We start from the raw sequence: 15,350 nt of genomic DNA, 5'->3' as shown, positions 1-15,350 counted from the left end.
ATTCTATTAGATATAAAGTTAGCCATGTTAGCAAAACATACTGCATTGAAATCTTTGTTCTAGTTGTTGAATTCATTATTGTTAGGATCATACTTGCATTTTGCTCATCATAATTGAGAATCAAAACGAATTGTGTCAAATATGTATTCTTGCTTGGTGAATTGGATAAAAATAAGTTATACGGAATAACCTGAGGGCTTTATAGATACTACTAAACCTACCATGTTTGCTTGCTTAAGAAATTTGTGTATGGTTTGAAGCAATCACCTAGGCAATGAAAATTTTGATTCATGCATGATTTTCTTAGATTGTAAAAAAAGTGCTTATGATCATTACTTTTACTTTACAAAAAAACATGATGTTCCTATATACTTGTTATGTGATTGATATGATTTTAATAGGTCTTTGACTAAAATTAACTGATCATGTAAAAATGTGTCTAAGTGAACAATTTGACAAGAAGTGCTTGAGTGATTTTATGACAATTATTGGTGTAAATATTGTTTGAAATAGAGATGATTGTACTTTGTTTCTGAATCAAATTTCATATGTTAAAAAAAATCTTGGAAATATTCTCTGTGTCTTTTGCTAAACTTGCTTTTGTGCCTTTAGCTGCCCATTTTAAATCGAGTAAAAAATCAGTCTCCTTCAACTGAAACTGAGATTACGAATATGAAAATATTCTATTGGTTCTCTCATGTTTAATAGTAAGCAATCTTCATGATAAAGATTATATTGCTAGTTGCTTGAGTCACTACATGTCAAATCATGAAATGTCTCATTGGGTAGCTCTTAAATGATTTCTACATTATTTGAAACACTCTTTGCATTTGGGTCGATTTTTTTCTAAATCTGACTAAGAGGTTGAATTAGCTAGCTATGTGGATAGTAATTATTCTAATGATAAAGATAATAAAAAAAATAAACTACATGGTATATTTTCACTTTGTGTGAATCTTGTACTATTAAGTCTGATTGTATTACAACAACGAGACTCTAAAAGAAGCCATTTGACTTAAATTGTTTTCTTAAAATAAGAATGCTAGTTTTCTTGGACAAATAATCAATTGAGTTGATGGTTAGATTCTAGACTCTATCTATTGAAGACCCCATACAGGGAACAAAACTTGTGATGAAGTTGGATTATATAGTCCAACACGCTTCCTCACCCAAACCAAACATGCGCATTAACATATCTATCACATATATGAACAATTGATACTTACAAGAGGTAACAAAGAAGGAAAAAAATTGACAGAGCAACATGATAATATTACGTTACTCCGCCACAAAAAAAAATGGACTACAATTATCCAATTCAAGAAATGCAGCCGAAAATTTTCCAAAATCTTTTTGTTCTTCGGATAATTCTCTTCATCTTTTGATACACAAAACTTGGAAAGAAAGGCAGAGTTGTTGTTGAGTTCTCCAGCTGATTTGACGAGGCTGAAGTTTTATCCGTTATGCTGTAATTACTGCTATTGTTGCTGTTGCACTTGCGAAGGTAAAAGCTTCTGCTCCCAATTTCGCCGATCAAATCCGACTTCCTGAAGCCTATATATGCACACAAGTCATTAATTTGGTTTTAGAAAGAGTACTAAAAATATTAAATGAAACAAGAAAAGACAATACATAAAATGAAATGTTACATATGTACGTACTACTCCGACGAATTCAATTATTTACTCGACAAACGGAAAAACACGGGAATCAGGTTGATTTATGAACCCTACGCATAAAACAAATTTTGCAAGATGGGCTAGTGAATACTTAATCCTATATATATATATATATATATATATATATATATATATATAAAGGAATATAATACATAAATTCTCCTGAAGAAAGCTGTCTGAAAACACATGCCCTCCACTCACATTTTGGGAAGAAGAATCAAGGCATCTACATATTATATATGTGTGTGTGTGTATGTATATATATATATGTATATATATATATATATATATATATATATATATATATATATATATATATATATATATATATATATATATATATATATATATATATATATATATATATATATATATATATATATATATATATATATATATATATATATTGAAAAGATGGAACTTACTTTCAAGACTGAAATAAGAGTGGTGTAATTGAAATGTTGAAGCTGTGTTATTATTGAGAAAAGGAGTTCTTCCTTCTTCATTGTACTTTTTAACGACAAGATTTATCATATCCTCGACGTTTGATCCTAATTTCACCATTGTTCGAATAGGTCCAGGACTTCCTTCCACCGTTACAATAATCACAACCTTGGCATCTTTGTTATACCCCTGCGAAACGAAACAATTACTTCCTTGTTTTATTTTTTCGAATTATTCGTTTTTAATTTCAGTCTAAATATATAATAAGAATAATCCTTCAATTATATTTCTCAATATATCAAATTTCAGAACAAAATCGATGTTTGACAGTTATCGTATTTGTAAACCAATTTTGTTCGATTATTTATTATGAAAAGTAACTAAATCAATTTATCAAAATACAAAAAAAAAAAAAGACGAACTAACTAAATCTGTCATATTTAACTACATAAAACATAAAAAAATTGAATAATTTGATTGGTGATTACGTTTGGATTACCGGTCATATACACCTAGATGTTGTAAAAATATGGGGTTTTTTTTCAAAAACTACCCATGTCTAATCTCTAATTGCTAAAAACCCCTTTTGTTAAAAAAAATTAGCAAGAACACCCATGTGAAAAATAATCAAAGCAAAAAAAACCCATACCAGCTTATCGTGCGATGCACGTGTGGATTGTGAAAGTACAACTGTATTTTTGACCTGAAAAGTCAAAATTACCCTCTGAAATTCTTTTCATTTCCTTTTTTGTTCTGTTTTTTTTTAATATTTCTTTTGTAAGGGTAATTTGATCATTTCAGGCAAGCCAACAATGTGTGCTTTAAAAAACACAACATTCGGTACTTCTTGCTAATTTTTAACACAATGGATTTTCGGCAATTCGAAACATATTATTAGCTTGTAAAAATTATTTACGAATCTTGACACGTGTAAAGAAGATATTTGTCATGTTTTTTGAACAAAAAAAAAAAATATTAAAATAAGAGCATTAATTTAACAACCCAATATTTTTCATCAGAATTAATCATAGGACTTGAGATGGAAATATATGATCTGCAGCATAATAGTTCTAATAAAATAAATGAATAGTAGAAAAAAAATATATATATAAAATAAAAAATGACCTCGGAATGATTCCCCGGAGACCGGGGCAGCGAGTTATCCGGCGACGAGGAGAAAATATCCGTACATGTCCGAAGCCGATAAAGCACTCCCTCCTCCTCATCCAACGTCAACGCCGCCGCCGCTGAATTAGCAGCCTCCCCGGCGCCGGATTTCGGGAGCGACGGCTCCGACTTGCTTCTCCTCAGTTCCTTGACGTTTTCCGACGGTCTCCGCAGCCTCAAACCACCGGAAAGTCTTATTTTCCGGCGGGAAGGCGATGGCGATGGTCTTGGTGGTGCTCTGCTGTTGCTGATCGCCGTAACCCTTCTCCTCAAATCTCTCCCTGACATTATATATATTACTGATCGATTTGTGAGCACAGTCGTCAATCGACGGGTGATGGAAAATAGATAGATACAGAGGGAGTTGTATGTATAGATTTGTATGGTGTAGAGATTGAAAGTGACAAAGGAAGTTGCTTGGGGGAATAATAGATTGTTGGTTGGTTGGTTGGTTGGTTTCGTTGGGGGGGGGGGTGGGGATCCCGTAACAAAGCTGTTTATAATGCGTGATGCGTCTATTATTTTGACTTTTTTGTATCTTTATTTATGTCGGTCCACATTTCTCCCGCTCTCTCTCTCTCTCTCTCTCTCTCTCTCTCTCTCTCTCTCTCTCTCTTACTAATGTTATTTTTACTTTTTTTTTCTTTTTGTTTTCACCCTTGGAATTTAATAATATTTTCTTCTTTTCGACATTATCGGATTTTTCTGTTTATCGCAACTCGCAGCCAAATATATAGGTGCACTGGGTAAATCTATACTCTCGTATAATAACTTATAAATCATACGAGAGACATAAACCACACTAAACTAACAATGTGTGACAATCTCGACTCTAAACTAGTTCTTGCTCTAGTGAATGGTCAGAATTGTATCTGAATTATTCTAAAAAAATGATTATATCAGAAGTATTTACTTTTCGTCTCCTAAATAATTTTATGATTGATTCCATGATAGAAAATAGTGTACGTATTTTATATCTGTAGTGTTAAATGTCGTTCAACTCTTTTAATATCATTTTGACTTTGAATGTGATTTTGATCATTTTCTAGTTTGGTTTTTGTAAAATTTAAAATACGGAAACTGCAGTAATTTAAGTTCGCTTTGTAATCCAACTTGAATTATTAATAATAAACTTCCGGTGACAAAGTTATGAATTAATGGTGTTATATTTTAAATTTAGATAATTCAAAATATTGAAGTTGAAGGTATCATTTTTTAATTCATGCATATTTTTCTCATTCAATATCCAATCTTGGTGATTCAAGATGATTTAGAAAGATAACTCGACGAAATATGAATTCCGTGCTTTGAGCATTGCCGAATTCGAATTCGGAAATGGTAAATCACATTAGAAATAAAAATAGTATTATTAGAACTGGAACGACATATATCACTTCATATACCTTAAATCTATTTTAATTCAAGGTTTTATTCAAATACCATTCCCTAGATCAGCTCATCTAAAAACCACATGTTTTACGCTGTTTGGTCTTCTTATTCACAAAGTACCCCTCATTTGTACTTAGCCCACCAAATTTATTTTGTTTATTAGTCTAATTTATACTTCATGTTAATTGAAAGGAATGAATTTTTTTTTTTTTTTTTTTTTTTTCTAAAATAGATTTGACACAAATACACAAGAATTAAGGGTGTTGTTACTCAATTAGTAACATTATATTATAAATTTTCGAATTGTAAAAATATACCCCTCTTTCTTGAATCTCATTATCTTGTCTCTAAGTATATTTTCTTGAAATTCTTTATTTACCAAGTTGTTAATGACACCATTAACAACTTGTTGATGACTAACTATATTAAATTACAGTTACTTAGTCTTTGCTAATACAAAAATAAATTTATTACTAAATGCTCATTTACATGAGAGAATTCTTGTTCATGCAAATACAACTCTTTTTTTGCTATCTTTTTAGCTCGTGTTACTTTAAATCATGGCTCCACTACTACTACTGGTCTTATAGTTTGTTAATACAATAATGTTTGTTTTTAACATGATCAAAATTAAATACAAAAATTGCAAAACAAAAATTTTGTGGATTTTTATGCGTTATTCAACACAACTTGAATTAAATGGAGTTGGATTTTCTATATAAAAAAAATTAAGACCCAAGTAATAAAATCATAGATGAAGCCTAAATACAAGCCAAACCCACTCCAAAACAGCTTATCTACTCTACACTCCATAAACCTCCTTCCACGTGGTATAGACAGACGATGGATGTAAGCACATTTCAGCTATGACACCAAAGACATAAAGTCTGCAAAATGACATGAACTGGGGAAGTGACTACTTGTGATTTAAAAGGAAGCGATCACTCCCGCGAGCCCTCCCCATTCGAGCTGATCCAACTCGCAAGGAACGAACAGCTCGCCTTCAGCACACAAGCAGCCCAAAGCAATCACATAACACCTACGTGTGAATACGACCAGAAACTTAAGGGGACCCCACCACTCCATCTCCAAGACATGTATAAATATAGCTACAAGGTACAAGGAAAAGATAAACTCGTATTCCTAGTACACCCTACTCTCACCACATCATTAAAAATACGCATACATTATTTGCAAAGATTCCAACTGACTTAACCGTTGGAATGCTGATACCAATAAAATCTTTCCCGACACTCCTTTTTTTTTTACGCTTCTTCGTGATACATGGCTTTTTCTTTGGGCTTTCCTATTTCCCGTCTCATCCCATTCATTTATCTTGGGTTCGCCATGTAGGCCACATCAGTAGTCTATTTGTCCTATAAAAAGAAATACTCAATTATAATGCATGATTTCAAAATTATAACAATATATGGTCATATTAAATTTTAATTCATACCTATTTTAAAATTATCCCTAGAAAAAGTAAATGGCTGCACGTTGCTCTTGACCCCCTAAATCAGTAGTTCGTTATTTTCGTACTCTCGCCCCTAAAAATAAAATGATTTCGGATCCATTCATAATGTATGATACATAATGTGTAATGACAATTTTGTAGACCTTATACCCTGTGGATTGGAGGTTCAAATATACAATCAATGAATAGGTTTTTATGCTCCCAATGTTGTACTTTCCAAAGTTTTTGGAAATTTTTCGAAAAGGCTAATTTCCATCTGACTTTCGCCCCTAATCATAATTAAGTATATTTTTGCCTTTTTGTCATTTTTCCTGACTCTTATTGCTAGGAAAATAGAATCAAATGACAAAGAAGAATAATGAAAGAAGAAAGTTCATTTCATTACTGTGCATTTGGATTAAAAACATGTGATTTATTTTGTCCCCGAGAATTTTCGGAGAAACATTAATATTGCATGAGTATAGAAACATATAATAATGACCGTTGTCGTTTCACTTCCGTAACAAGATCGTTTTGCTACTGATCAATTTCTCAGCATGCATGGACAGATATATGCTATGTTTTTATTTTTAGGATTAAATTCTTGGAAACAAATTTGCATACTTCTCTTTCTATATCTACTCTATGCATATTCATTTTTGTGTTTCCACTCTTATTTTTGTATTTAACTTTTGTTTGCTTCTTTTAACATCATTTCTGAATATGTCATAACTTTCTGATATCTCTGTATATCACATTAAATTGAAAGGCTTTAAGAAATCTCTCTCTCTCTCTCTCTCTCTCTCTCTCTCCCCCTTCGTTTTGTAGAGATGACTTCTTCTTTTATTTATTTTTCTGAGGGATTTGTTGTCTAGTTGTAAGCACGTATATCTAAAATCCCCTTTTTAATTCAGTCAACTTGTGAGTAGCATATCCGTTTTATTTTGATAAACAAATCTTCCTAAATGTTGACCAGAAGCATTGTTCTGAAAACCAATTTGATTACCTAGAGAGAGGGAGAGAGCTGGAGAGACAGAGAGGAAGAAGAAGAGAGCAAGTTAATTAGAGATGGCGGCCTATGCAGCTGTACTTTCTCTCAAGTATATCATCCAACAGATTCAGCTTCATCCTTGCCCTCCAATTTCTTTTGACCAAAACCAGGTTGATTCTCTCACCGACACCCTCAATTTCTTGCAAAAATTTCTCGAGCAGGGATATCCTTGTGTTGGCATCAGCAGAGAAGCAATAGATGTTTTTGAAAGTCGAATTGCAGATGCAGCTCATGTGGCCGAAGATATAATCGAAACCCGTGTTGTTGATCAAATTCTTGCTGAATCGAAAAAAATGAAGAATACTAGAATGCAAGACCGTCCGCGCAGAATTTTGTCCACTTTTTGTGGTGCTGGTTCATCAAGATCTCCTTCGACGAGGCAGAATGTTGTAGCTGGTTTAGATGTCATGGAAAAAATCAGTTCCGTTGACTTGTACCGAGATCTCGATAAGGTGATCCAAGACATTGGTTTAATCAAGAATGATGTGATGGAGATTAAAAAGAGTATTGTAATGGAAGATCATCTGCACATAAATTCTTCAACTCTTGCTTCATCAAGGTCTCATTTAACAACGAGGCAGGAAACCGTGGTTGGTCTTGATGATATCTTAAATGAACTAATGGATAAGCTCACCGGACAACAATCTAATCTCCGCATAATCCCGATTGTTGGCATGGGCGGCATTGGTAAGACTACTCTTGCTAGAAATGCGTACGTTGAGTTTATGAAGCACTTTGATATTCGAGCTTGGGTTACAGTATCTCAAAACTACAATGTGCGAGAAATTCTTATAGAAATTCTTCTTTGTATAAACAAAGCTGAGAGCAGAGAAACCTTAAGTGCAAAGAGTGAAGGTGAATTAGGTGTAAAAGTACACCAAAGTTTATGGGGAAGGAGATATTTGATTGTAATGGATGATATTTGGAGTGTTGAGGTATGGGATAAAGTAAATCTCTTCTTTCCGGACAATGTTGGTCAAAGAAGTAGAATAATAATAACCACTAGGCTATCAGACGTTGCTTCGATTGGCTCTCATGGCGTTGTGATGGATTTCTTAAATGAAGACAAGAGTTGGGATCTACTGTGCAAATCTATATTAGAAGAAGAAGAAGAATGCCCTCCTGAATTGGAGGAAATAGGAAAGAAGATTGCCAAAAATTGCGAAGGACTTCCTTTGTCAATAGTTGTTATTGGAGGACACCTAGCGAAGTCTAAGCGCACAAGAGAACATTGGGAATATGTTTCAGAAAACATAAAAAACATTGTAAATTCGGAAGACGATGAACGTTGCTTAAAAGTATTACAATTGAGTTATAACCATTTGCCGGTACATCTAAAGCCATGTTTTCTTTATATGGGAGTTTTTCCTGAGGACAAAAAGATACGTGTCTCGTGGCTCGTAAAACTATGGGTTTCTGAAGGATTTGTGAAACCAATTAAGGGAAAAAGCTTGGAAGTGGTTTCAAGAGAGTACTTGCAGGAGCTCTGTGATAGAAACTTGATTTTAGTTCATGAAAGGGGGTCTTATGGAAATATCAAGTTTTGCAAAATCCATGATCTCTTGAGGGAACTATGCTTGCGAGAAGCTGAGAAAGAGAAGTTCCTTTATGTCAAAAGACCGCATGAACTTACCATTCCATATGGCATAAGTACCCACCGCCGCATTGGTATTCATCAAAGCATGTCAGAGAAGGATTATCACCCTGATCCAGTCCTTCGTACGTTGCAATATGTGCCTCTTGTTCGTTCTTTGATTTGCAATTTTGAAGAACGTTTACCATTACTTGATTTTAGATTGTTGAGGGTGCTGAACGCGATGATAAAAAGTCATATTTCGATAACAACAGACAATACGAGTATTCCGTAGAAGTTGTCTTTCGGCTAGTTAACCTGAGGTTCATTGCTATCCGATCTGATGTGCTTAAAAAGTCCGGATTTCCTTCTTCAGTCAATCTCCTTTGGAATCTACAGACCTTAATTGTAAATGGTAACTGGGGCGTTGTTGCACCATGTGAAATTTGGAACATGACTCAACTTAAGCATGTTCATTTCGATCGACTTGAGCTGCCTGATCCTCCTATCGGTGGGAAAGATGACGAGTTTGTTTTGGGGAACCTACAGACGCTTACTCATATAAGAAATTTCAAATGTGGAGAAGAGGTGGTTAAGAGAATCCCCAATATCAATAAATTACAAATATTTTACTTTAAGGAACCTCAGGGATATTTGAGTTACATAGTCGACAATATTGGCCATCTACATAAACTCGAGTCCTTGCGCTTCTCCCTTTATTCCCTAAAAAAGCCATCCGTGAACGATTTGGTGCAGAATATCATCCTCCCCAATTCCCTCATGAAGTTGACTTTGCACAGGACCTGTCTCAAATGGGAAGACATGAAGACAAAGATAGGTTTGTTACCCAATCTTCAAGTCCTCAAACTGAAGGAATATTCTTTTGTAGGGACCGAGTGGGAAACGGTTGAAGGGCAATTCCGCAACCTTAAATTCTTGCTAATCTACATGTGTAGTGACCTGGAATGGTGGACGACAGGCAGCAACCACTTTCCACGCCTTGAGCATCTTCATCTTCAGTTATTGGATAAGTTGAAGGAGATCCCTTCATGTATTGGAGAAATATCAACGCTTCAATCGATTCAGTTGATTTGGTGTAGCAAGTCAGCTGTCATTTCTGCTAAAGAAATACTGAAGGAACAACAGGATTTTGGCAATGTAGGCCTTCGAGTTCAAGTCTTCGACGAGTAGAGCAAGGGTTGTTCAATTTGAAACTTGGAGAGAACTCAATCTTCATAACATGATCCTTTTGCTACTGATCAACCTCAACATATATATATATATATATATATATATATATATATATATATATATATATATATATATATATATATATATATATATATATATATATATATATATATATGTGTGTGTGTGTGTGTGTGTGTGTGTGTGTGTGATAATTTTATTTTTAGGATTAAAGTCTTTTAAACAAATTTGAGATCTTCTTTGTCTACATCTAGTCCATGCACATTTGATTTTGAGTTTCTACTTTTGATTGTTTCCTTTAACGTTTTACCGCCTTACATCAATATACAATGAACCTACGATTCATTGTTTCTTCTTGAGAGTCGTTTTAATGTTGAAGATACCTTCTTCCAGTCATTCATTTGGCGTGAAATTTAGACTCCGGTTAATTTAATGGAAGCATTTGTGTGATCTTGTAAACAACTTCTACTTTGGTTTTCTTTCATGTAAATTTCTATTTGAGGCTTTATGTAATAGTTGGTAGTTGGTATTCAAGGATTCACTACAAGAAATTTTGGTTTTAGTGACGATTTTGTATGGTCGCTAAAAGTTAGAAAATGGTAGCTAAAACTTATGGCGACCAAATTAAGGTTGGTCACCGGTGGTCACAACAGGGTAGTTACTAAAAGTACTCAGTGACAAGAAAATTAATTGGACGCTAAAAGATGAGATTTAGTGGCGAACTAATAGTGGTCACTAAAAATATAATTATTAACGACCAGTTTTTGACTCGCTAATGTAAATTTTATGGTGGCAATAATATTAACATGGTTGCTGTAGCAACATATATAGTGGCCATATAATTTTGGTCGCTAAATGATATATACGTATAGTGACCATATATTATTGTTGCTATAGAATATATATTTGGCCACCACATTTTTTGGTTGCTACATAATATACATATAGTGACGGTATATATTGGTTGATAAATAATATAACTGTTGGTTGCTAAAATATATACATATAGTGACCATATTATTGGTTGCAATAGTTTTTACACGATTGCGGCAATTATTAAATTTACTGACCAATTCAGACCAACAATTAATTGGTTGCATTAATCATTAATGTTTATTTGCAACCGTGACTGTAAAAAAAAATTAAAATAAAACTAAAGCTTGCAAATTTACACATTATCAATCAAATGTGAATATTATAATTTCAATCTATCATACTACATACAATAATAAATCAATCATTTCAAATAATAAGAAAGATTACTATAATTATTTCATAATAAATTCCACTTCATAAATTGTTAAGCGACAACAAATATGACTTCCACGATAACGTTCTTTCACTTCATCAAACAGTCCAACCTGACCTGAAAAAGGGAAAAAAATCAATTAGAAAATAAGAAATCATATGATAGAATCAATTCCAATCATTTGTCACTTAGTAGCACTCAAAATTCAATAATGTATCTGCGCTCAAAATTTAATAAATAATAGTGAAGAAATAGAGATTCTCACCTGAATCCAATGCAAGTGCTATAAAAACACTTTGGAGTCATGCTCAAGTCTTTAATGAGAGCATAAATATACTCAACACCTATCAAATATTAGAATTAAACAAGTTATCGAATGTTAACATAATCGTTCACTATTCGGTTCTATTTCATATAAACATCCTAATTTAAATCTTATGCCATAACTGACAATCGAACATAATACACAATTTCTATGGCGTTCTATTTACCAAATACAACACACTCCAGGCATCAATTCACATGGTACGGAGTTGACTCGTGTTTGTTTGACGAGTTCTCGAAACAAAGGTTTAAAACATTTGTTTCCACAATTTCTTTGAAAAATCATAACAATTGGTACAATTATCCAAATTGGGAACGTAATATGCCAAATGAAAGCTAACAACTGCATCTACATGTTCACTGAAGACTCTGATCACAAATTATGATCCCAGCATATGCAAAACAGGCCCAAAAGATGATTACAGAAAACTGCCAGAATTTCGGATAAATTCTCTTTTCTGGTACAGTTTATTGTAAAATTCATAAGTATTTGCAAAGTTATCCAAATTGGCCAAACAATATACCAAATCAAAGCTGACAACTTCATCTAAAAGTTTACTTAAGAAATATATCCCAAATTATTACCCTAAGACGGTAATAAAACCCAACGAAGATGATTCATCAAAACTGCCCTGTTTTTGGCAGACTCACTGCCGTCAAATTCTCATTTCTAAAAGGCTATAAAACTTGCTCGAATTAGAAGCAATTTAACACTTACATATAATTATCACGGTCCTCGACGACTTTTGTGAAAAGACTGATTCGAAAATCTCACTCCAAACCCTTCGATTTCGGCTCCGAAAACAGGTGCGGCAGAAGGTTTACTATTTCTCAGAATTTCGCCAACATAGCTGTCGGGTTAAATTTGGTTATATAACTTGAAGAAATACCTAACAAAATCTTTCTCAAATAACAAAGTCTTCTCACCTCGAGTTAGCACCAAAAGCAACATCATAGACCAAAATTTTCTTAGGTACACAACCACGAATGACACCTGAAATAAGAATCCATTAGTTTCTTAAGCTTCACCTTCGATCACATTACTTTAAACTTGTTGCTCAATGTGCATAAGACAAATTTCAAATAACTAATGACTCAAATAACTAATGAAACAGATAGATGCTAACTATGGACATTAAACTAGAAACCAACGTTATTTGTTGTCACATTTTCTTCCAAAAATCGTAGCAGGCCGTACGCTTATCCAAATTGGGAAAACAATATACCAAATAAACGTTCACAACTTTATCTACAATTGTGATGAAGATACCAACCCACAATTACTAAGATAACACAACAATAACAGCCCGAAAAGTTGAATACAGAAAACTGCCAGAATTGTTTTGGACAAACTTGTTTGCTGTCACAGTTTATTTGAAAAATCATAACAATTTGTAGAGTTATCCAAATCGACCAAATAATATACCAAATCAAACCTCACAACTCAATATACAAAACATCAGAAGATACATAGCCTAAATTATTACTCCAACATAACAAAAACAGCTCCGTATGATGATTAGGCAAAACTGCCCTGTTTTTTGACAGATTCTCTGTCGTCTGATTCCGACCCCTAAGAGACTATAACATGTGCTCCAATTGGAAATAATTAAACACTTACTCACAGTTTTCGAGGTCCTCTACGAGTTTCGAGAAGGAATGATTCCCAAATTCACACTCCAAACCCTTCGATTTTGGCTCCGAAAACATATGCGGTAGCAGATTTATTTCCTTCCGGCGAGCATGCTGAATTTCACACAAAATTTCGGCGACCACCGCCGAATAAAACTGCCTTGCACCACCATTAATGGGACGCTAACTTCTCGAGGTTTGTAACAGTACCTTCTATCATCGATACTCCACCGTTAACACCTCCGTTCATTTAATTCTTTGAAGAGCCAAAAGCTGAACTCCAGATAACGGCCACCATCGGCGACCTCTGCCGGAAATCACCAACACGTACCGGTGTACATCTGAACTCACAATTATTCCAAAGGTGGGACCTGATCGACGGGATTCATTCTCGAAGGTCTCCAAACTATTATTTTTCCTTAAAACCCAAATCTGAAATTATCTTTTCAAAGCCCCAATTCTTTCCCTGTAATCAAATCTTCCGAATCTCCTTAATGAATTCGAAAATTCTCGAACAGGGGTAGGAACTAGGGCTTGGAGAAATTGGGTGAAATAGGCGAATATTTTTGTGGAAAACAAAAGAGGTAAGATAAGAGGGATTTTGGTGCAAACATCACGAAGAAATTAAGAGAAAACTCCATCTTGATTTTCTGTGATATAAGCCGAGAATTGATAGAGAGAGAGAATGAGAGCGTAAGGAGAGAGTGAACAGTTGTGATGAAGGAACGAAAGAATGAGAATTGGGCCAATTGGCTGTATTTTCCATTATTTGCATTTTGGCCCTCCATCTTTCTTTTATTTTCTTTTCTATTCTTGATTTGTTTAAAAATTAAAATAGTGACCAAATCGATTTGATTTCCGAAAGAAGTTTCATAGTGACCAAATTCAAGTGGTTACTAGCAACCTAATTAGATGGTTGTTAATAATTAAATTAAAGACTTGTAGCAAATGTAAAAAAAATTAATGTTACATTGGTCACTATTGACACTAAGTTATAGTGACCATAAAAATTGTCGCTACAAACTTTAACTTTAGTTGCTACAAGATGTCTAGCTATTAGTGACCACTTATAGCTACCAAATGTTCGCTCGTCGCAACAAGATTTAACCATTACCACTTTTGCTACAAAAGAACTTTTGGTCACTAAATGTGAATATTCAGTGACCATTAAGTTATGGTCACTGAGAATTTGGTCACTGAAACTAGTTTTTCTTGTAGTGATTGTAATATTTTGCCTTTATTTAAATCTTAAATCATTTGCATGTTGTGCTTCAGTTTAGTTGATTTTGTTGAGACCCAACCGCTCGATACGGGAAATCTTGAAAAGCTCGTAAATGATGAAACATCACGAATTTATGATTTGTTTGACGAAATCGATATTTGTTGTGAAATATTCCATTGAACCAAAGAGACTCCGTCAAAATTCACACTAAACATTCTTTATTTTATTAATAACAGTTATATTTTATAGATGGTAATATATACTATATAGTGAGAACTGTAAATTTAATATTAAAAAATAGCATTGATGTAATTTTTATTATTCTTTATTTTTCCACAATTTGTTAAATTGTAGTTTTAGTTTCTCAATTTTGGATATGCAGGACCTCCTTACCAGCTTTAGATAATTGCTTTTCGCCCCACCCTTTGATTTTCGTGCATAGCCGTTCCCTAAAAAAACCAAATATTTCTTTCCTTGATTTTTCCATAGACGCTGGCATTCCAAGGTTTTCTCATGTCGATCAACTTCTTGAACACCCAATCTAGTGTGAATCTGTGCCTGCTAAAACAAACTGTTGTTTTTTCATAGTTGAGCTTTTGACATGAGATCCTTGCATATTGATTAAGGATTTGCGTCAGCTTTATAGCGTCTCCCTCCGTTGCCTGACTAAAGAGAAGTGTATCGTCCACAAAGCATAAATTTGAGATAGTTGGCGCTGTCGGTGCAATTTTAATTCCACGGAGTTCTCCTTCTTCCACCGCTTTGTTTATCATTGAAATTAGAACTTCTGCACAACATATAAACAAATATGGGGAGAGAGGGTCTCCTTGGCGAAACCTTCGAGATGGAATAACCGACCCAAACTGAGAACCATTAAACAAAAAAACATAAGAGACGGTTGTAACACAAAGCCTGATAAGTTCGACAAACTCAGATGAGAAACCAAAGCGAGAAAGAA

General features: G+C 33.9%; 2 protein-coding genes and 1 long non-coding RNA gene across 6 annotated transcripts; 1 reads left to right on the top strand and 2 right to left on the bottom strand.

The window, feature by feature from the left end:
• Positions 1-1,181: 1,181 nt before the first annotated feature.
• Positions 1,182-3,747, bottom strand: LOC105964410 (PPR containing protein). The gene is made up of 3 exons (XM_012988921.2): positions 3,249-3,747; positions 2,105-2,312; positions 1,182-1,554 (listed from the first exon to the last, which is right to left on the bottom strand). Exons 1-3 carry the CDS (start codon positions 3,576-3,578, stop codon positions 1,319-1,321), a joined length of 774 nt encoding a protein of 257 aa, XP_012844375.2. The 5' UTR covers positions 3,579-3,747; the 3' UTR covers positions 1,182-1,318.
• Positions 3,748-7,162: 3,415 nt separating this feature from the next.
• Positions 7,163-9,947, top strand: LOC105964413 (putative late blight resistance protein homolog R1A-3). Its single transcript, XM_012988923.2, is given in 2 exon segments — positions 7,163-9,001; positions 9,004-9,947. Coding segments are annotated over 2 exon segments (2,745 nt in total). The 5' UTR covers positions 7,163-7,200.
• A 1,193-nt stretch (positions 9,948-11,140) lies between these two features.
• Positions 11,141-13,897, bottom strand: LOC148770674 (uncharacterized). Of its 4 annotated transcripts, none has more exons than XR_016031095.1 (5): positions 13,160-13,897; positions 12,466-12,532; positions 12,257-12,389; positions 11,480-11,558; positions 11,141-11,331 (listed from the first exon to the last, which is right to left on the bottom strand). It is a non-coding gene; the product is annotated as an uncharacterized LOC148770674 (long non-coding RNA). The 4 variants fall into 4 exon arrangements; XR_016031097.1 differs by having other exon boundaries at positions 13,164-13,897; XR_016031098.1 differs by lacking the exon at positions 11,480-11,558 and having other exon boundaries at positions 13,160-13,895.
• Positions 13,898-15,350: the final 1,453 nt, after the last annotated feature.

This window comes from Erythranthe guttata, chromosome 5 (assembly GCF_056151865.1).
Source record: "Erythranthe guttata isolate IM_541 chromosome 5, IM_541, whole genome shotgun sequence".
NCBI classification, from domain to species: Eukaryota; Viridiplantae; Streptophyta; class Magnoliopsida; order Lamiales; family Phrymaceae; genus Erythranthe; species Erythranthe guttata.
The sequence above is the reverse complement of the archived record's forward strand: the minus strand, read 5'-3'. Positions and strand labels throughout refer to the sequence as shown.